The 21660-nt window shown below is 40.3% G+C and overlaps 1 protein-coding gene across 4 annotated transcripts in view; it reads right to left on the reverse strand.

Moving 5' to 3' along the window:
* The window catches only part of TEC (tec protein tyrosine kinase), a 132575-nt gene that overhangs the window by 18159 nt on the left and 92756 nt on the right, over positions 1–21660 (reverse strand). For all 4 annotated transcript variants that reach the window (XM_072774976.1, XM_072774975.1, XM_072774977.1 and 1 more), the window contains 7 exons: positions 16165–16269; positions 14573–14654; positions 13776–13904; positions 11652–11692; positions 10337–10512; positions 6772–6837; positions 1486–1540 (listed from right to left, as the gene is read on the reverse strand). In XM_072774976.1, the coding sequence (XP_072631077.1) occupies positions 1486–1540; positions 6772–6837; positions 10337–10512; positions 11652–11692; positions 13776–13904; positions 14573–14654; positions 16165–16269 (654 nt within the window). The remainder of the gene's footprint in view (positions 1–1485; positions 1541–6771; positions 6838–10336; positions 10513–11651; positions 11693–13775; positions 13905–14572; positions 14655–16164; positions 16270–21660) is intronic.

The following is a 21660-nucleotide window of genomic DNA, read 5'->3' on the forward strand; positions in this document are numbered from 1 at the left end:
TAGTAGGTAGCAGAGCCAAAATCTGGACCCTAGGCTTTTTGCCACCCACCCACCTACAGCTGCCTCTCATTGCGAGGGGTCACAGGCAGGCATATAAGGGGAGTAGGTATGATAACATATCATTTGAATCAAGTAGTCACCTGCTTTTGCTCTCTCTCTCTCTTTTTTTCTTTAAAGATTTTATTTTTATTTATCCGAGAGACACACAGAGAGAGGCAGAGACACAGGCAGAGGGAGAGGCAGGCTCCCTGCAGGGAGTCCAACCTGGAACTTGATCCCAGGACCCCGGAATCATGACCTGAGTCAAAGGCGGATGCTCAACCACTGAGCCACCCCTGCTTTTGCTTTCTTAACATAAACTACAGATATAAGTGTCTAGCAAAACCCTGACTGGTGGTAATAAGCAGGAGATAAAAAGAGAGCATGGGTTTAAAAAAATTGAGAATTACTAAGTAGAATAACAAGATCATAAATGCAGATAATTATACAGATCATCATCTAATCCAACCTCCTTATCTTACAGATGGGCAAAAGAGACTAGAAAAGTCACAGCTAGACTCAGGTCTCCTGACTTGGTCCACTGTAGCTTCCTCTATACTATATCTTATCCTTTCATTTATTTATTTTTAAAGTGTAAGAATATTAAAACACTTTTTATTATTATTATTAGGCATATTTATCTCTAAAGGTAACTCAATACTTATTAAAACTTTATTTATAAAAGATATCAGGTAATACTGATGTAAATTTTTTTAAAAAAGTAACTTCAAACAAAAGGGAAAAACACATTTAAGTACTAACATCAAGGTAGCAAATAATAAATCAGTGAGAAGGTAAGTAATGAAAATGTTACCAATGTATTAGCTGGTACCTATTTTTCAAATGTTGGTCATTAAGCTTTAATTAATTAGCCCAAATATATTAATTCAATTAACCTACTAGGTATAACGGTATGGGTTCATTTCCCCCTCAAAAGAGGTACACTGGAGCCCTAACCCCTAGTACTTCAGAATGTGACCTAATTTGGAGATTTACAGAGGGAATAGGGCTGAAATGAGATCTTTAGGCTGGGCCCTAATTCAATGGTGGGATCCTTAAATGAAAGGGAAATCTGGACACAGAGACAGACCTGCATGGAGGGATGAAATACAGGGGAAAAGGCAAGAAGCCTAAAACAGATCCCTCCCTCACAGCCCTCAGACGGAGGAACCCTTCTGGCATCCTGATTGCAGACTTCCATCTAACTCTAGAACCATGCAACAATACATGTCTGTTGCTTAAGCCACTCAGTTTGTGGCTCCTTGCTTTGGCGGCCCCAGAAAACTAACACTACACCGATCCTCCATTTTAAATGATTAAAAAGAACCACTTACATCACAGTGTTTTTTAGACTAGAGAAACAGTTGTGTGAAATCATTTCTCAGAGATTTGTCATAATTATTTTGTGCTGAAACCAAACCCACAAAACAAGTACAAAACACTTACTTCACTTCTGAGAAGCTGCTCTGCTTTGCTTCTGTTCGTGTTTCTGCAATACCACCTGAACAGAAAAAGGATGTTGAAAACCTCGGGTTTTTAAAATTATTTTTTATTCTTTGTAGGATTAACAAGGTAATACTGCTCATCAACAACAAATAAAATTAATAAGAACAGAATGTTACTCACAAGCTCAATAATATAAGCAACCGCTAGTAACATTTGGATACATATGCTTTCAGACTTCTTCTACCCACCTCTTTTTATGAGGATACACACACATGCCAACATTTGTAATTTTTTATTAAAGTGGGATCAAATGATACTTGCTATATCATAACCAGAATTTTTTTTAATATAACAGTATATGAGACATTGTTGGAAAGCAATCTAGTTTTCTACATCATGGTATGGATATGCCATAACTTATTTAAGCTATTCTTTATTATTTAAAACAAAAATCATTTCCAATTTTTCACTATGGTAGGGATAACAAGAACAAATTTCACTGCACAAATTCCAACATGTAGGAAACATTACCTTCCTTTCATTATTGTATTTAATTCAAAGTAAATCTTACCCAAGCCCCCATCTCACCAATAGGCTGTAGATTTCATCTCAAGTCTAAACGGAGGCTCCTCCATTGAATTTCACAAAGGTCCCAAGTGCCAAAAGAAGCAGAGCAAAATAGAAGAGTAGGCTTCCTGGGTCTTCTAGACTTACTAGTTGCAACACACCTCCCACCCCTCGGAGGACATCCGAGGCTCTACTGTAGGGATCGTGCCATAGCCACGCAGCAATGCCTGCCCTCTCGCCAGTCCTGCCACCACTCCATGCTACAACCCCAAACCCTTGCAGCTCAAAGCTCCTTCTTAATCCTTGGGAAATCTTTTCCAAGGAAAGGTGGAAACTGCCATGGCCCACCTCATCCTCAGAGACGCTCGGCCCTCTCCCTGCTTCCCCAGCCCAGTCTTTCCATGATATTATAAGTCGGCCAAAGAACATGAACTCAGACCGTCTTCTTTGACTTTCTGTTTTAAACTTTTTATTGTTGTTTGTTTTGGTCGGCTTGCTTTAGATGTCCTTTAGTGAGCAGAGAACCTTCCACCACAGTCCAATTTCTTGAGGCTTCCAATGTTATGAAACCAGAGTGACCCCTCTGGACATTTTTGTTTCCCATCACTGGTTCAGCCTTTTATAAAAGAACCAGCACCTGTCTTTGACCCAGCAAGCACCCTGAGACAAGCGAAAATAAAGGCCTTCCCTGATTGTGGAAGGGAAAATACAAAGAACAAAATATAAGATCTTTTTTTGGCCTAGATTCTTTATGCACTTGTAGCAGTCAAGCTACAATCTCAATACAGTAACTCTTATTTTATTTGGAGCCTGAGGTGATTAACTGGAGTTGTGGGCATTAAGATCTCCTTGCGGTGGACCCCACTTTATGAACTGAGACCGAGTTTAACAAAAGTGCAGCTGTAATCAATCAATTTCTGGATGCAACAGAGATACAGTAAATGAGGAGAATGGAATGGATTCTGTCCCTAAGCTTTTCCACTGATACAAGACACATTTGTCAGAATGTCAAAAAAGTCATAAAAATTAATTAAGGAAAGGCAACTAGAGCTCTCACGGTGTATTGTAAACCAGCAGGACCTGAAAGACTGGGGGGAAAATTATCTTTATAAATAACAAAGACCCAACCCCGTATCTTCACAGCAAGAGTAAGCAATGGAGGTTTAGGGTTTAGTCTCGCATTCAGATGGAAGAAATCAGCAAGGCTATCTCAAGAGGAAATTATATTTAAGATATTCAGAGACAGAAGGAGGTCCTTTCCCATCTAGTACATTCAGCTCTTGGGAAGGACAAGGGAATATAAGAAAGAAAAGGAGAGACACCTGGGTGGCTCAGTCGTTGAGCGATTGCCTTTGGCTCAGGTCGTGATCCTGGGGTCCTGGGATTGAAACCCACATAGGGCTCCCTGATGGGAACTGCTTCTCCCTCTGCCTGTGCCTCTGCCTCTCTCTGTCTCTCATGAGTAAATAAATAAAAATCTTAAAAAAAAAAAATGGGAAGAAAGAAAAGGAATCCATGCCACAAAAGGCAGGTAGGCTTTTTAAAATCCTAAATAGGATCATTCTTTATGGCATTTGCAGATTCCCTGGAAAGGATATTTTTCCCTTCCTAGGATATAAAACCAGACCTTTGAGAATATGTTGAAGGAAGGAAAGGAGGAAGGAGTGATAAACAAAGAGATGAATCAATTCATGGTGTTTCCCAATGGCCTGTTGTGAATTCCCTCCCTCCTCTGTGATACTTCTCACTAGGGGAGAAGGGAGGGACAGTGGTGCCTCTGCAGCACTCATCCTGGCAAGAAGAACTCTACTCAGAGGTAATGGTGAGGGAGCCCACCTGGTGAGCAGGAGCCTTGGCGCAGATGCCAGCCCACCTCCATCTCTCCTTGCCCGTTGCAGAGACGCCTCTTTGAGAGAGAGTGTAGTGAGCTCCCCCTGATGAAGGAACTCACTCTACACCTAGAAAGAATAGCCTAGGATCTGTAAATAACTTGTCAGTGCATCTGTCCCTAGATATCAAAACCCGATGTGAATGAGGTTTTTAGATTGGCTAGTCATTTCAAAAACATTCTAGAGGATCAGGACTTCACAGTGGTGTCCGAATAGAAAAGGAGATGTGGGGACACTCTGTGTTTTCTGGGAAGTTCGGATGCTTGGCAAGCTTCTTGGGGAGGATGTGTTGAATAAATCACAAAAGGAAGACAACCAGTTTAAATGAGGGAAAAACAGAAACCAACAAACCAACCAACCAACCAGCTATAAACCTTTGCTGGTTCTCTAATTTGACCCTTTCCTCCTGAGCCACCCGCTCAAAAGCCTTATCCTAGACTTTGCCCTGTTCTAAGGCCCTTTCCTGTCTGTCACCTCCTGCCTTTAACATCTTTCCATCAAGAACATGTCATGACCATCACCAAGATCCCACTTTGTCTCCTGCAGCAGCTCCTCTGACCCTCTGCTCTTCAAACAGGAGGAGCCTGGGTGTTGCCTCGGTGTGGAGATCAGAACTAGATTCGGATAGCCCTGGGAGCCTCGGGCCTGGCAGTCCTGTGTCCAGCCCTGTGGACAGTCTGTTGCCTGGGACTCCCAGGCCCAAACAAACAGCAGAAGAACTCTTGATTCAATAGCTGGCAAAAGGTTTTTAACCCTGGGGACATTCAAGACGTGTTACAGCAGGGGCTGTAGCAAAGAACAACACAAATCTTGGCATGGGAAGAGAGTGAGAGAAGACGGGGGATCTCCGATGTTCTACTCTGAGAGGAGGTTTCATCTTTCTCATTGAGCGAGGCACGGCACATGCCATGTGGAATTCCTGACCCTGGGTGGAGGGCTGCGGGTATTCCCACGCCAGACCCTACACAGCAAATTCACTTAGTCACACTGAGGAAGAGGGGAGTCCCTTAGAAGAGAGGAAATTTCCAAACTAAGATAAATCCAAAAAACTCATGGCGATGAATCATAACCTCCATAAAATCCTTATTTGTAATCCCATGAGTCCAGGGAGTTCTCAGTTAGATAAGGATTATGTGGCTTCCAAGCACAGCCCAGAAACATTATTTATTTTACATATTTTTGTGCTGTTACCTATTTCTTAAACAACTTCAGGGGAATCACATCACTGCGTGCTATTCATCTTTTTCTAGATTTTAAGGTACACTCACATTACAGAAAGTGCTATGGACGGAAGACACAGCTTTTTAGTGCTGGTGGTGGTGGTGGTATTTTTTTTTTTAAGATTTTATTTATTTATTCATGAGAAACAGAGAGAAAGAGGTAGAGACACAGGCAGAGGGAGGAGCAGGCTCCCTGCATGGAGCCCGACATGGGACTCGATCTGGGGACTCCAGGATCATGCCCTGGGCCAAAGTTGGTGCTAAACTGCTGAGCCACCCGGGCTGCCCGGTGGTAGTATTTTTAAATAAGTGAATGAAGCATCAGAATGACCACAAAAGTCTATTTGGTGTATATTAGCCTCTTCTCATGCACTACTAGTGGGTATAAAAATAGTATGCCCATTGCTTTCTCTGGAAAGTAACTGGACAGCAAGTATTAGGAATCTTTTTTTTTTTTAATATTTTATTTATTTATTCATGAGAGACAAGGAGGCAGAGACATAGCAGAGGGAGAAGTAAGCTCCTTGCGGAGAACCTGATGTGGGACTTGAGCCCAGGACCTTGGGATCACGACCTGAGTCAAAGGCAGACGCTCAACTGCTGAGCCACCCAGGCATCCCAATGCATTAGGAGTCTTAACAAGTTCATAACTAGCCTTTAGCCCAATCCATGTTTTTAGAGATCAATTTAAAACAATAAGCAGAAAGAGGTTATCCTGGTTATTATTACATAGCAAAGATGCCAAACACCACAATACCGTACAAATAAGGAAATGGTTACACAAATTATTGCACATCCATGTGCCATGTGCACATCCATGTGCCATGTTCCTGGTTTTATCTGCTAAGTCCTAGCACAGTGCCTCAGACATCCTAAGACCTCAGTAAATACTTGATGAATTTATGACTGAATGAAATATAATGCAGTTACGAAAATATTTTTGAAGACTATCTAATGGCATGAGGAAAATTCACATTCTATATACTGTGAAGTAGAATAAAGGTGATAGGACACATACACAGCATGATTCCATGCTGTAAAAAAATTGAAATGAAATTCTCATGTTAACAGAGGTCAACTCTAGTTGAGTTAGGGGTAATTTTTCTTATTGACATTTTTCATATTTTGAAACAATTTTAAAAACAGTACTCATATATTGCTATTATAGTTAGAAAAAAAGCAACAAACATTTTTTTTTAAGATTTTTTTAGTAATCTCTATACCTAATGTGGGGCTCAAACTCATAATGCCAAGATCAAGAGTCACATGTTCTACTGACTGATTCAGCCAGATGCCCCCAAAACATGTTTTTTTTAAAGGCTACTCTTGGAAACTGTATTCTGATTTCTTGAATGAACAACAATCTGTATTTCAAAGTCAGCTAAACTTGATTTGTTTACAATCAGTTCAATTGTATTTGCCCGTGTAACTCCATTCATACACAGTTCCTTCAGGTAACATGTATTGCAGGAACTAATTCTCACATCTTTTACCACTCTAGAAAACTGAGTTAATGGAAACTATCCATTAATCTCCCAAATGCCTTAAATAACTAGGAAAATGAAAACATTTTTTGGTTCTCCACATTCACAAAACAACCATTTACTTACTCATATTGGTCTAAGTTGTTTGATTTCTTTCCTGTTACATAATTACTTGGGATATATCCTTCACTCCTGGAAAAAAGGAAAATGCTTTAGGTAAAGTGAAACTATTTTACTGAGAGGTTATTAAAAGAAAAAATATTGCTCTTACGAAACAATTAGAGCATTATATTGCTTAAAGCTTTAAGTAAAACTAGTCAATTCCCAAGAATTCAATATATCTATAGCATTTGATGCTTTACAAAGTATTTCCTCATTTGACCTTCCCTACAATTCTGAGGTAGGCAGGCACTACTGTCCCCACTTCCTGGTGGCCAAATCAAGGCTTAGAAAGATTAAGGGACTTTCTCCAGGTCCCAAAGCTAGCCAGTAATAGGGCCAGAACTTAAAATCTGAACTTGTGACTAGGTACGGAGCTCTTCTGAATATTCCATGATGCTTCTCTGGAATTTACAATCTCTTGGGATGTTTGAAAGAAATCACTATTTTAGAAACATTGAAGTGTCAGAAAAACACCCATTTTGCCAATACTCCAACAAGTGCATGTAGAACACTATTTCATAGAGGGTAGTCCCTGGCCTCTACATCAGCATCATTTGGGACACTTGCTAAAAAGACAATTCTTGAGTCACACCCTAAGAAAATTGAATGAGAAGGTCAAGGAAACTTCAGTTTTACCCCAGATGACTATTACACACGTTAGAGTTGAAGAAGCCCTCATACTTGAAACTTGCTAGAGAAAAATCTCAAATGCTCAAATGAGGGCTCTTTTCACTTGATTGTGCAAATCATTTCGCAATGCATACATACATCAAAATGTCATGTTGTACACCTTAAATACATGTAATTTTTATTTGTCAATCTTACTTCAATAAAACATAACATTTTAAAAAATTAAAAGAGAAGCAATCATAATAGGTAGAATCTTGGTTAGCAGTCAAGATTTGTAGTGTAAAAGACATACATGTATAAAATTTTAAAACTGAGTAAAATCCTTGTAATCTTAAATTTGAATTGGAACTATTAGTAAGAACTCATAATACACACACACACACACACAAGTACATATATGTAGCTCTGTTGTACTGAGAAAGGCCTAGAAACAATGACATTCTAGGAGTAATTAGAATCCTAGCAATCCAATTGTTGTCCAAACACTATCTCACTAAAGAAAAGCCAGGATTCCTTGGGAAAATGGCACATCGAAGGTCTGGCCAGGCAAAATACAAGATGAACTTGAGCTGTTTCATTTTACCCAGAAAGCAAGGAAGCTAAGAAAGATCAAAGGGGTCCCAACTAAAACCAGCTATCACTGACCTAAGATAATAGGTCAATTCAAGCAAAAAAGAATAACGACCACAATGGTTGCAATATGCATCCATAATAATCTTTAAAACAATTATTGGTTACCACTGTTATCACTAGAGGAGGCTCAGTCATCAACCGATTATCATTCTGAAAATTGGTAAAAGGAAAAAAATCAAACATTTTTCTTGCCTTTGTTGTATAAACTAAATAAACTGGTTGATGAGGCAGTTCTTTAGAGAGTCAATAAATGCAGACAGAATGACAGAGTTAGAAAATTACCATTTTACAACCCCTAATGAAATAATGGATCTAAGCACTAATCACTAATGAATGCCAAAATCATTAGATGAAACCCTGATGAAGAACTTTATCATCACCTGGACCACTGAGTCATCTTCACCTCATTAGAAGTGGGACAACCAGATATCAACTTCTAATGATCAAGCCTCTAGATTACAAATTATAGGAAATAGAGGCAGAGACATAGTAAATGACACCATGTGAAAGCAATTAGCTTAATCTAGATTGTGGCTCATTTTGTGGGGTAAATGACCTGGTTTCATCAATAAGTCAAAAATGGGGGGAAAAAAAGGATGACCAGAAGGTCCCCTGCCATGACCTCACACTTTCAAGAGATGCTAAAGTCTGTGTTCTCTCAGCCCTCTTCTAGATCATCATCTGGGTAACGAAGACCCCCAAATTCTCTGTCCATTGCCAAGGCCAAAGCAGACCTTTCCACCTTTCATACTCTGAAAAGCAAATTATGCTGGTTATGTGCAACTCCATCTAGCCCAAGTCCAAGGAGTGATCAAGCTGGGAAGTGGATTCTACAAGAGTTGTGGACAGAGCTTGGACATATGGCTGGGAGATCCACATGGTGCATGTGGGTAGGTGCTGGGGAAGAAGGGAACAGGGAAGGAAAGCACCCCAGAGAGCCAGCCCTCCATGCACAGTCACATTCAGGCATGGGACTCTAATTCAAACCTTGCTTCCTTGTCATTTGGAAGGTATATTTGTCAAGTGAAAGGATAAATATTATTTTATTTACCAGTTTGTTAGCCTGACTTAGGGTTTCAAAATATTTAGATATATGACATGCAGACTTTCATTTGTATTCTTCCCCCAGTCCTGAAAATGTTAGGGGAAAATCCACAGGTGGTATTTATTTGATTATTATTAAGTATGATAATGACATAGCAGTTATTTAAAAACATCTTTAGTAGTTAGACTTAGGGGTGAAATGACAGAATGATTTGAATTTACTTTTAAATACTCTAAAAAAAAATCACCAAAAAACAATTGGGAGCATTGGGAAATAAGTCCAGAAGTGAAGTGAGGAATAGAGAATTATAATTGGGGGATGCAGCAAGGAGGTGAGAAAGCAGATTTGGAGGGAGGGTATGCTCTGGCCAGGACAAAAAAATTCCTCCTTTTTTCATCCATAAGAACTCAGAATTTAAACAGGATTATATTTCAGAGATAGGCACAGGATATTGTTTCTTTAATGAAGCCTAAAAGATACCCCTCTCCTACATTTACCCATATTTACTCATCACTTACCAATGCTAAGGTTGAAACAACTATTCCCTTAAATCCAAAATTATCTTGTACAAATAATGCTTGTTTTTAAGCATTTCTTTCTCTTTTTTAGATTTTTAAATTTATTTTAGAGAGAGCAAGGAGAGGGAAGAGCAGAGGGAGGGGAAAGAAACTCAGACTTCACGCTCAGTACAGATCCTGATGCAGGGCTTGATTCCACCACCCTGAGATCATGACCTGAGCTGAAATCAAAAGTCAGACACTCAACAGACTGAGCCACCCAGAAGGCCCATTTTTAAGTGTCTTGCTTATATGTGTATATATGTATTTTATACAAACACACACATGCACGTGTGTGCACACACATATACACATATACACATTCTCTATCTCAGAAAAATGTAAGATTACTTACCTCAGGTGAGAAAAACCTACACTGTCACTCCTCCAGGATCAAAATAATCGATTAAACATATAATGAATGAGAAAGAGACAAATGTAATACATTCTAATTTCTAGAAAGAAGTGGCTGATCCATTTACATTTATTGAGTCATGACTAAGAATACGTTGTGTTACTGCAAAGTAATAACATGTACTTTCATTTACCTTTGGCTGAACTAGTCTCATTACATAATAGTTACAGATGATCCTTTTCTCACTCAGCACTTAACTTCCAACCCAACCCACCCACTGCGTGTCATACACAGAGAGGAAACCCTTACCCGTATTTATCTCTTGCTCTCCACCAATGAACATCATTCTTTTCTAATATAATATACTCTTGTCCTCTCTCTAATCTGAGATCATGTGCCTCTGTTGCTTGGAAATCGTACATGGCTACAACGATTTCTTCACTATTATCCTCTTCTTCAGGTGGAATTGGTGGGGGAGGCCTTCGCTAAGGAAAGACAACAACATATGAAAATTTAGTCATTCTGTTTGAAACTGGGTGTGAAGTAAAACATTAAATGACTCACACACCACCAGAGAATAAAGCAGAAACTTCAAGTCTACCTAATACAATTTGGGGAACCCTCTCGTGACTTTGATGATATGGGTGCTACTGGGTTTCAGAATACAGGACATGAGTAAAAACCCTCTTTAAACATTAGAAAGCCTTTGTTCGGTGTCAGGGTAGCCCTCCCAGGACAGCAATGCACAGTATGTGAGTAGAAACCAGAGGACTGGGCAGCCCCAGTGGCTCAGTGGTTTAGCATGGCCTTCAGCCCAGGGTGTGATCCTGGAGACCTGGGATCGAGTCCCACATTGAGCTCCCTGCATGGAGCCTGAGCCTGTGTCTCTGCCTCTCTCTCTCTCTCTGTGTCTCTCATGAATAAATAAATAAAATCTTAAAAAAAAAAAAAAAGAAAAAGAAAAGAAAAGAAACCAGAGGACTAAAGGTAGACCCACCATTCAAATGGCCTGCAAAGAGGAAAAGGTACACTGGAAAATGAGTCTTTCATCAGGTCTCCTCTCAATCAGAGCAATCTGCATTTCTTTGTGCCTACTATGTGCAAGACATGCACTTAGTACCTAAGACACTTTTTCTCATTTATTCTTAATATTGATCCTACGAAACAGAGCATATAATTCCCATTTTACAACTGAGGAAATAGTGGTTTAAGTAATCCACCCAGAGTCACTCATACCACATCACATTGGATCAGGTGCTATCTGGGTCCCAAGTACATGTGTTTCTAACCCTCCCCCACTCTTCAAAGGCATATCATTAGATCACTGAAGTCACTTCTTTGTCATAATACTGTGGTCTTAAGACTGAAATATTCCTTTGAAGTCCCACACTTACAATTCCTGAGGCCAAAATACAAGCAAAATGCCAGATGAAGAGAGGGCTCCAATGATAATCTCTGATATAATTAAGTTAATATTATTTGATACCAAAAAAAAAAATCAACAAATCCTTAGTATATCTGTTTCTGATATGATATGTGGGGAAAAAGGGGCAGAATCATGTGAATGAGCATAAACTTAATTTATTCAAGCTGCAAATACTTCCGAAAGGTAAAGACCACCTACCTTCTTTGTTTCTGGTGCTGGAGGTAGTGCTTTTTTTATACCTGAAAATGACAACAACAAAAGTAGGTTAAAATGCCAGCTACCAATGACTGAGAGTTTTAACAAAAAATGAAAATGAACACATAGACAAGAAATCGACTTGGAATCTCTCACTCTGGTGCACGTTGCTTGTATCACTATTTCAGAGAAGAATTTAAAATGCTATAAGCTTGTCTGTTTTTTGCCTTCCTGAATGGGCTAAATGCCAGAGGGATCAGGGCACCATTCTATTCTTGGTAAACAAGTGAGACTGCGACAAACTAAAAAGCTTCTACTCGGCAAAGGAAACCATCAACAAAATGAAAAGGCAGCCTACAGAGGAAGAGAAAATACTTGTAAACCACATATCTGATATGGGGTTAATATCCAAAATATACAAGGAACTCATGTAACTCAAGAGCCAGAAAACTCAAATAACTCAATTAAAAATGTTGCAAAGGGCCTGAATAGCTATTTTTCCAAAGAAGACATTCAGATGGCCAAGAGGTACAGTAAGAGGTGCTCATTGTCATTCATCATCAGGGAAATGCAAATCAAAACCACAATGGAATGTCACCTCAAACCTATCAAAACAACTACTATCAAAAACACAGGAGGTAACAATTGCTAGGAAGGTGTGGAGAAAAGGGAAGCCTCGTGCACTTTTGCTAGAATGCAACCACTATGGAATACAGTATGGTGGCACCTCAAGAAATTAAAAATAGAGTATCATATGACTCAGCAATCCCACTCTGGGTATATACACAAAGCGAAGGAAAGCAGTAACTTGAAAAGATATTTGCATTTCCATATTCATAGTAGCATTATTCACAATAGCCAAGGTATGAAAACAACCTAAATGTCCAACAACAGATGAATGGATAAAGAAAATGTGTGTGTGTGTGTATGTGTGTGTGTGTGTGTGTGTGATGGAATGCTGCCCAGCCTTTAAAAAGAAGGAGCAACAGCACGGAGGGCATATATTAAATGGATAAGCCAAACAGAAAAAAAAAAAAAAAAGACAAATATTATATGGTATCACTTACATGTGGGATTAAAAAAAAAAAGTCAAAGTCATAGTAACAGAGAGTAGAAAAAGTGGTTGCCAGGAGATTGGCAGTGAGGGGAGGGAAATAGAGATGTTGGGAGAGGGCACAAAGTTTCACTTTTAAGTTGAATCAGGTCTGAGGGTCTAATGCATAACTTGGTGACTCGAGTTGACAACACTGTAATGTGTAACTGAAATGTACTAAGAGAGTAGAACTTAAATATTCTCGCACATACACATAAAAAGGTAAAAACATGTAAGGTAATGGATGTCGTAACTCCAAGGAAGAGTTCTTTCATGACACATAAGTATACCAAATCATCACACTGTACACTTTAAATAGCTTGTAATTTTATTTGCCAATTAGACCTTAATAAAGCTGGGGGGGGGGGGGGAAGCTGCTGATGGTGCCACACTAGGTTCACACTTGAATAGGGTCGCTTTGAGCAGGCTTCCATATTGTGATAAAAGCTCTAGGGGCACCTGGGTGGCTCAGTCGATGAAGGGGCTGCCTTCAGCTTAGGTCATGATCCCAGGGTCCTGGAGTCAAGCCCTGCACTGGGGCTCAGCAGGGAGCCTGCTTCTCCCTCTCCCCCTACTTGTGTTCTCGCTCACTCTGCACACTCTCCAATCAATCAATCTCTTGAAAACAGACCTTTTTATTCCATGGAGACAGCCCCACTGCTAAATAAACATAATTATTCATACAAAATACACCCACTGGGGATCCCTAGGTGGCTCAGAGATTTAGCACCTGCCTTTGGCCCAGGGTGTGATCCTGGAGACCCAGGATTGAATCCCACGTCAGGCTCCCCACATGAAGCCAGCTTCTCCTTCTACCTGTCTCTGCTTCTCTCTCTCTCTCTCTGTATCTCTCATGAATAAATAAATAAAATCTTTAAAAAAAAAAAAAACACCCACCCTACACTTACATGGTGCTATAAGGTGTAAAGGTCATAGTTAACCAACATCAAAATCAAAACCAAGCCACTTTCACGCTATACCAATGGTATGTATATCCTGCACACATATAATTACAAAATAAAATAAATACTTACTACTCTCAAAAAGATTATATTTTTCACATCCAGGGGCTAATTTTTCAGTTTGTCTGCAACACTGATAACTTCCGTCTGCCCAGAATTTAGGATGATATTTAATCATGATATTATTGTTGTTCTTTATTTCTGTAATTCACAGACACATTAAATGATTAGTGATGTAAAAACAGAAATGACAGAGTGTTTTGTACATAACACTGTCAATCATTCTCAATTTCTCAGATGCTACATTTATTAGGAAAACAGCTCATAACATTATACAGCCTCGCATGCAGAAAATCTCTATGCTTCTCTTTGACCTTCTTATTTTCACAAAGCCCCCTGTTAGCAGAAGCGACCTCTGCTCTACCATGATGGATAAACACAAAAGTCAGCCTACACCATTCTGTTCAGCAGAAGAAGGGATGGGACCGGCCCGGTGCAAATCACCCATTTAGACACTCTACACGCAAGTCAATTCATCCACACTAAACACTGACTACATAGACAATTTCTTAGAAAATAAAATCCTATTATCTTAAAAGCCCAGGGCTTTCTCATCTTCAAATGTATTAGACATTAAATGAAAGCAGGCATTTTTTGGAAGCGATGTGTATACCCCTAGAAAGAACCAGATTATAAAAAAAGGAGGTGGTCTTCAACATGGATCAAAGTTGCAGGATGTCCTTAAGAGAAACACTTATCATGGATTAAAAGATTATAAATGTAAGATACATTAGCTGTATTTCTCTTTTAGTGGTAACAATGTTATATCCTAAAATTATGTGCAGTTAATATTTCATTATGAGTTTTACCTTCTTTTAACTTCTTCACCCACCGGTCCCTGCTTTGTGCACTAGGTGCAAAAACATAGAGTGTGTTGGCATCGTGAACCACCTAAAATAAAACAAACGATGGGATAGGTGAGAAATACTTCGACACAGCACTACTATCTAGTGCAGAGCCCTTGGAACCAAAGGCATCCATAAATGATTCTGAAGTGATCAAATACAAGTGACTTACCTCGGATCCAGAGAACCTACATTCCTTTCTTACGAAAGCTCTATTCTTCGTGTCTAGATCAAGTGGGAAACACATTTTGCAAGGGACTGTGTTTTTATAGAAAAATAAATACACAGAGGCCAAGAAGCTTCACTAATCTTATTTCTTACAATCTAATTAACTGAAGATCCTTGTTTGATGTAGCCTGGCATTATTCTAATCTTGTATTTTTCTGAATAATATTTTACACGAATGGACTACTCTTTCAGCGTCACTGCTATACCTCCCTTTTGCCACTATAAATAATGGCAGTAGCTAATTTTACTAAACACTATCCCGACTCTATACTATGTGCTTTATAGGCATTAATGCAATTAATCCTACCAGTGAGGCATCAGTATTTACATTTTACAGAGGAGGAGACTAAAGCTGCCCCCCAGACCTTCCACTGCTGTCTAAATCCAGGCACCATTCATGTACAATACACTGCACAGGGTGCTCCCTAATGTTGTGCTACTTAACCTGGTCCATCTCATCTGGCTAGTAATCCAGAAAACCAGGATCCTGACTGCACAGCCCACTCTGTGAACCACAGTACCTCTTTTAGAGGTAACTCCTGATGCGAAAGTCAAGTCTTATTCTTAATATATATTTTTTTAATATTAGTAATAAAATTCAGCCTGGGAAACTAACCCCCACATTTTTCTTTGGTCTGTCACTTTACGCTTGATCACAGTCACAAGGCAGGAGCACCCTGACTGGCTAACAAGAAATACAAGGCTAGAAACCCCCTCCCTTCTGACACAGAAGGACAAATACTACATGATCTCACTCTAGGTGGAATCTAAAATAGTCAAATTCATAGACGCAGAGTAGTGGTTTTTAGGGACGGGGAGGAGGGGTAAACAGGGAGATGTTGGCCAGAGCATACAAAGTTCCAGTTAAGCAACACGAATGAGTTCTAGAAATCTAATGTACAGCATGGTGACTACCGTGAACGGTACTGTATTGCATATCTGGAATCTGCTAAGAGGGTAGGTCTTAAGTGCTCACACAGTAAAGGAAGGAAGGAAGGAACGAAGGAAGGAAGGAAGGAAGGAAGGAAGGAAGGAAGGAAGGAAGGAAGGAAGGAAGGGTAATTATGTAAAGTGATGGATATGTTAATTAGGTCAACTGTGATCATTTCACAATGGATACATATATCAAAACATCAAGTTGTACACCTTAAATATATACAATTCCTATCTGTCAATTGTACCTCACTAAAGGTGAAAAAAAATTTTTTTTAATCAACCAACAAAGCAATGGCAGGAAACTATAATGTCAAATAGTAAGCATGACTAAAAGCCCAGAGTTACACTGTGGCAAAAAAAAAAAATTAAAAAAAAATAACATGTCAGCTCACCTGAAATGGGTATTTATTTTGGCAGGGAATAACAACATCATCATTCTTCACTATTTCCACACACTTGATTTTTGAAACATCAATAAATCCCTTCCTGTATTTTTTCTGTTAAAAGAAAAAAAAAAAGAACTATTGCAATCATAACATCTAAGAAAAAATGTTATTAATAGAAATGTTTGTTAATGAAATCATGGATTCAAAATATTACAATTTTCTCAATAATTATTACCTAAATCATGTCTCCATTTATTGTCAAAACTGTTCAAAATACTAACATTGTCAGAACTGTAATAAAAGAGATTATTTTTTTTAAAAAAAAGCGATTATTTTCATTTATTTCTAAAGATTAAATTTTCCTATCCTTGCCCCCCAAACACTCTAGAACACAGGAATGGACTCCTTTTTGTCACCTTCCCCTCTTAATTCAATGCCTTGATGACAGCACTCCATCCCCACTCCCCCACGCCCAACACTGAAGACCAAACCAAGCAAAACTCCAGGTACTTGCAGGGGCGCCTGGGTGGCTCAGTTGGTTGCTACCTGACTCTCGGTTTTGGCTCAGGTAGAGATCTCATGGGTGTGATCTCAGGACTGTGAGGTCAGGCCCTACCCTTGGGCTCCATGTGCAGTGTGGAGTCTACATGAGAGTCTCTCTCTCTCCCTCTGCCGCTCCCCCCGCAACCCACGTTCTCTCTCTCTCTCTCTCTCTCTCTCTCGCTTGCTCTCTCTCAAATAAATAAATTAAAATAATAGGGATGCCTGGGTGGCTCAGTGGTTGAACATCTGCCTTTGGCTCAGGGTGTGATCCCGGGGTCCTGGGATCGAGTCCCACATCAGACTCCTCGTAGGGAGCCTGCTTCTCCCTCTGCCTGTCTCTCTCTCTCTCTGTCTCTGTGTGTGTGTGTGTGTCTCTCATGAATACATAAAATCTAAATTAATTAATTAATTAACATAATACTAAATCTTAAAGAAAAAAAAAAACTCAGGAGGATGTGAGGTGGACCTGGGGTATTCACATAGAATTTCCATTCAGATTCTATTGTTGGATGTTCTACTTTACTTCTCTATTGCCCTCTTTCTGCTCACTGCAATTCTACCTGCATCAAATAACTAAGGACATATCAAGACCTCCCTCCACCCTTAAGCATAGTAATTTCACACCAGAGAATTTATCAAAGGGAAAAAAATCCATAAGGATACATAGTAGCATGTGCAAACATAAGTTGATAAAATACACCCATTAAAATCCCATTACAAACACAATGTAGAAATAAAAAATGTTTACTGCACAATAGTAACTGATATATTCCACACACACACACACACACACACACACACACACACAAACTGTATAAAGACTAAAGTTACCTTTGGGAAGAGGGCAGTAGATATTCACATGATAAAGAATAGAAGGAAAAGTAGAGAAAGGAAGATCCCTGTAATATTTGGGGTAACCCAGCCACCCCCTGGCACTAGTCATTCAAAATTGCTTCACTGAATATTCTAAAATTGTCCTCTGGTCACAACCTTTGGGCCCCCTATCTGGCTCCCAGGAGCCTGCTCTGGGAGGTCACCCTAAGACTTTCAGAGCTTCCCACTCTCCCAGACCACCAGCTCCCATCTGACTGACTAGACGATTCCAGAGGTCATTTCATCATTTCATCTTTCTCTCTCTTTCCTCCCTCCCCCACTCCCTGCACAAATCCCATATATCCCTTGACTATTTTGTCAGTGCCTAGTTCTACCCACACCATCCTTATTCCTTCACACCTGATTGCAGAAGGTCAATGATAATCCTAATTTTCTTTTCTATGCTTACCCAGGCCCTCAGTGCTGCTCCTCATCTCCTTTGTCTATCTCTAGCGGAGAGAACCTGGTGGCCTCCATGGAGAACACCAGTCTTATCAGAACTACAAACCCTTCCCATTCCCTTTGTCCCAGCAGATGAACTCCCTCACTGCTTTATGGGGAAGAGAGCAGCCATCCCACAAGCACATCCTCCAACTTCTTTCATCTGGAGATCAAAAGCATTCTAAGATTTATCTTTTTTTTTCTCTCTCTCTCTCTTCTCTTTTATCCTGTCTCTTGGAGTAGTTAAGGAAACTGCAGCTCAGACCAACTAAATATATTACCCAAGAACCCCAGCGGACTCCAAAGCCTACTGGACCCTAGCATATCCCAACTGCAAACAAGTAACAGCACGAATGGAGCCAAGTCCCCAGGGAAGGGCAACAAGGATTCTGAGCATGGACCAAGCTTCAGCCAGGGTAGAGAGAGGAACATTCTCCCCAGCTGTGCTTTTCTGAGGAATTTCCTTCTACCTATAGACACATTTGGGCCTCCCATCCATACCAAGAACCCTTCTTCTGGTCCTGCTATCGCCCTCACTTTTCTCTTCCCTTCCTGAAATAGAAGACGACTACACCCTTAGCCTTCATTTCCTTCCTGCCCACTCCTCCTCCTTAGCCACTCACAATCTACCTCCCACATCACCACAGCCTGCTAAGCCGGTCTCAAACACATCACCAGTGATCAAACCCAAAAGCCTTTGCTTGACTGTCACCCACTCACATGAGGTCTTTGAAAGTGCCACCACTCTATTCTCCCTGAGTGGCCTTGACTTTGAGTCATCCTAGGTTTTCCTACTCTCTCTTTCCTTCTGTTTCCCACATGACAATACCTGTCCTGTGTCAGCAACCGTGTCAAGGAATACACAGCCTGAGGGGAGCTCACTTCCTGGGCCTGTAGCTCAAATATTATGCCATTTAGTCCTCACAAACTCTGTGAGGGAACTATTACTAGACGCATTTTACAGAGGGAAGGAACTAAAATGAAGGAACTTGCCCAAGAAAGACAGTATTGAGTATACCATGTTGTAAGTACTATATATAAAAATGATGCACAAAAAAAGAAAAAAAAAAAAAGATGCACATGGACACAGAGGAGCTGGAGCTGAAAGGCCAATTCTGGAAGAGAAATGCTGATACGACAGGGAGGGACTGAACAGCACAAGACAAGGAAGGAGTAAACAGCACCTACGAAGAAAAACATAATCCAGAGTGACCTTGGCTGCCTCATATGGAAAACAGGAATAATAGCAGCTAAGAGAATTAAATGACTTAGTATTTACCAAGTGCATAGAATAGTGTCTGGCTTAGAATATGATGTCTGTAAGTTTGCTACAGGAAATAAGTAAGTAGCAAAAAAAGGACAGCGTGGCTGAAGTACAGGGTGCATGAGGCAGCATGGAAAGGTGAGCAGGCCTGAAATACCTGAGACATGGCGTTAAGAGGTCTGGTCAGACACCTGACCCACCCTGCTCCTGGGGCCTGTGCCGGGCAATGGGGTGGAAGAAATTGCCAGAGCATCATCCTCCTATTAACAAATCACATGTGTTCACTGTAGAAACCTTAGAAAATACTAACAGCGTGAAGAAAATCAAACGGCCTTTAGTCTCCCAACCCTGGAGAAAATCACTGTTGACATCATGGTGTTTTTCCCGACATTGCTCTCAGGGGTCATTTATCACCTGACAGCCTCTTCACCCTTGAGCAGCAGGCTATATATGGTCTGTTTCTGAGATACTCATCTCTACCCACCACCTGCCCTTGCAACTAAACACAGTCGTTAAATGCAGATCAATCTATACCAGAAAATTTAGGATGGCCTGTATATTGGGTTGACTTATGCCCCCTAAATTCATGTTCTGTGATATACAATCTATTCATGTACTGTACTAATATTGGGATTTGCAGATAAAGGTTCAAATGTAAGCTGCTCATCCATGTTTTTTTAACTACCGCTCCAGCAAACCCTGATCACACACCAAGCATGACATTGTGTGCTGGAGCTTCAAAGTTACAGAAGGGGGTTGAGGGTCTCTCTAAGAGGGGTTTACAATAATATACTGGGTGAAAGGAGAAGAGACAAATGATTCATATCAAATAATGACAAACCCATGTGAACTCATGTGTTATGGAGTGGGCCAGTGATTGGGCCAAGAGAAGGTGGAGAAGTTTCAGGGGGGAAGTATCACTTTGATTTGGTTTCTAAAGGATAAGTAGGAATTTTCCTGTAGAGAAAGTAGAGGGGAAAAAACAAAAACAAAAAAAAACTTCAGGCAGAAGCAAAAAAGCACTCATTTAGGGAACAGAAAAAAATTCATCGTGGCTCAGGGTGGTTGAGGGGAAGTGTAGGAAACGACACCAAAAAGATTATTTAAGACCAAATTAGGAAGATGCCGACATGACCAGCCAGATTTAGGAGTTTGGAATGAAGAATGCTGTGCTGAGGTTTGTTTTTGAAATGGCAAACGTTAATGGCAAGGTGACAAATGGATGGAGACAGGGAGGCTAGCCAGGAGCCTGCTGTGGCAGTTCAGGTGACGGATGATGAGGTCACGAACCCAGTCAATGGTAATAAATCGGGTGAGGAAAGCAGGGTCACCCGAGCATTAGAAGAGAGAGTCCACGAAACTCTGGCATCAATTAGGTGTGGAGATTAAGTGAGAGGAAGGAGGCAGGAAACCTCAGGGATTTTGAGCCCGAGTGACCAGTAGACACCAACACCATGAACCACCACAAGGAACACAGAAGAGTCAGATTTGAGACAACGTTGGGACATGTTGTCTGAGTTGACTATTGGACAGCCCACTGGAAATGTTTGGAGGGAATTGAAAATATGAGGCTCGTACTCAGTAATGCTTATCAAAATCTCTACAGTAAAGAGAATTCTCAACACATATGTTGTATATATAGCAGAACCTTTTTCTAGTCATACCTCAGGCAACCCTGGGAAGTTAGGTAAGGTTGAGGAAGAAAAGGTTTGGAAGGATTAGGAGACCTGCCTTAGGGAACCCTAAGAGTTAATGAAAGAGCCATGTGCCTGCCCTCTTAACACCTGGTCTTCACACTCTGGTGAACCAGAGTTTACACTGAGAAGAGACATATAACAGATTTTTTTCTCCATTCAGACTATTTATCACTGCTTCGTGATTACTGAAGTATGCTATACAGTACTGTTACTATTGTGGCCCAAGGAGAAATACCCAAGGTCGTTACAAGTTTCGTGAGAAGTTTCCCTTTTATTTCTATACCCTCATTGCTGCCCAGATTGAAAATCACGATTAAGCCAACACGTCACCTTACTCATGTTTGAATCACGCAAGCTGAAAAATCTATCTGGCACTTAGCAGATGTTCATTAAACGTGTGTGCTGAGCTAGCGTGCAAAGAAGTCTGCGTGACACTGTGTGTGTGTGTGTGTGTGTGTATAACACAGGAGATATATATCTCCTCTCTTGCATGCATATCCTCTATATACTTTACCAAGCTTGAAAACGAGTTATGTAATAGCCATTTTACACATTTCTAAACTAGCACAAGTGGGGAAACTAGATCTAGAGATGAACTATAACTTGCTTCAAACTATGCATCAACTGAATGCCAGAACTAGGAGGTAAATGCAAGAGATCCTGTCCCCCAGCAAGTCTTAAAGG

The sequence above is a fragment of the Canis lupus genome, chromosome 14 (genome assembly GCF_048164855.1).
Source record: "Canis lupus baileyi chromosome 14, mCanLup2.hap1, whole genome shotgun sequence".
Lineage (NCBI taxonomy): Eukaryota > Metazoa > Chordata > Mammalia > Carnivora > Canidae > Canis > Canis lupus.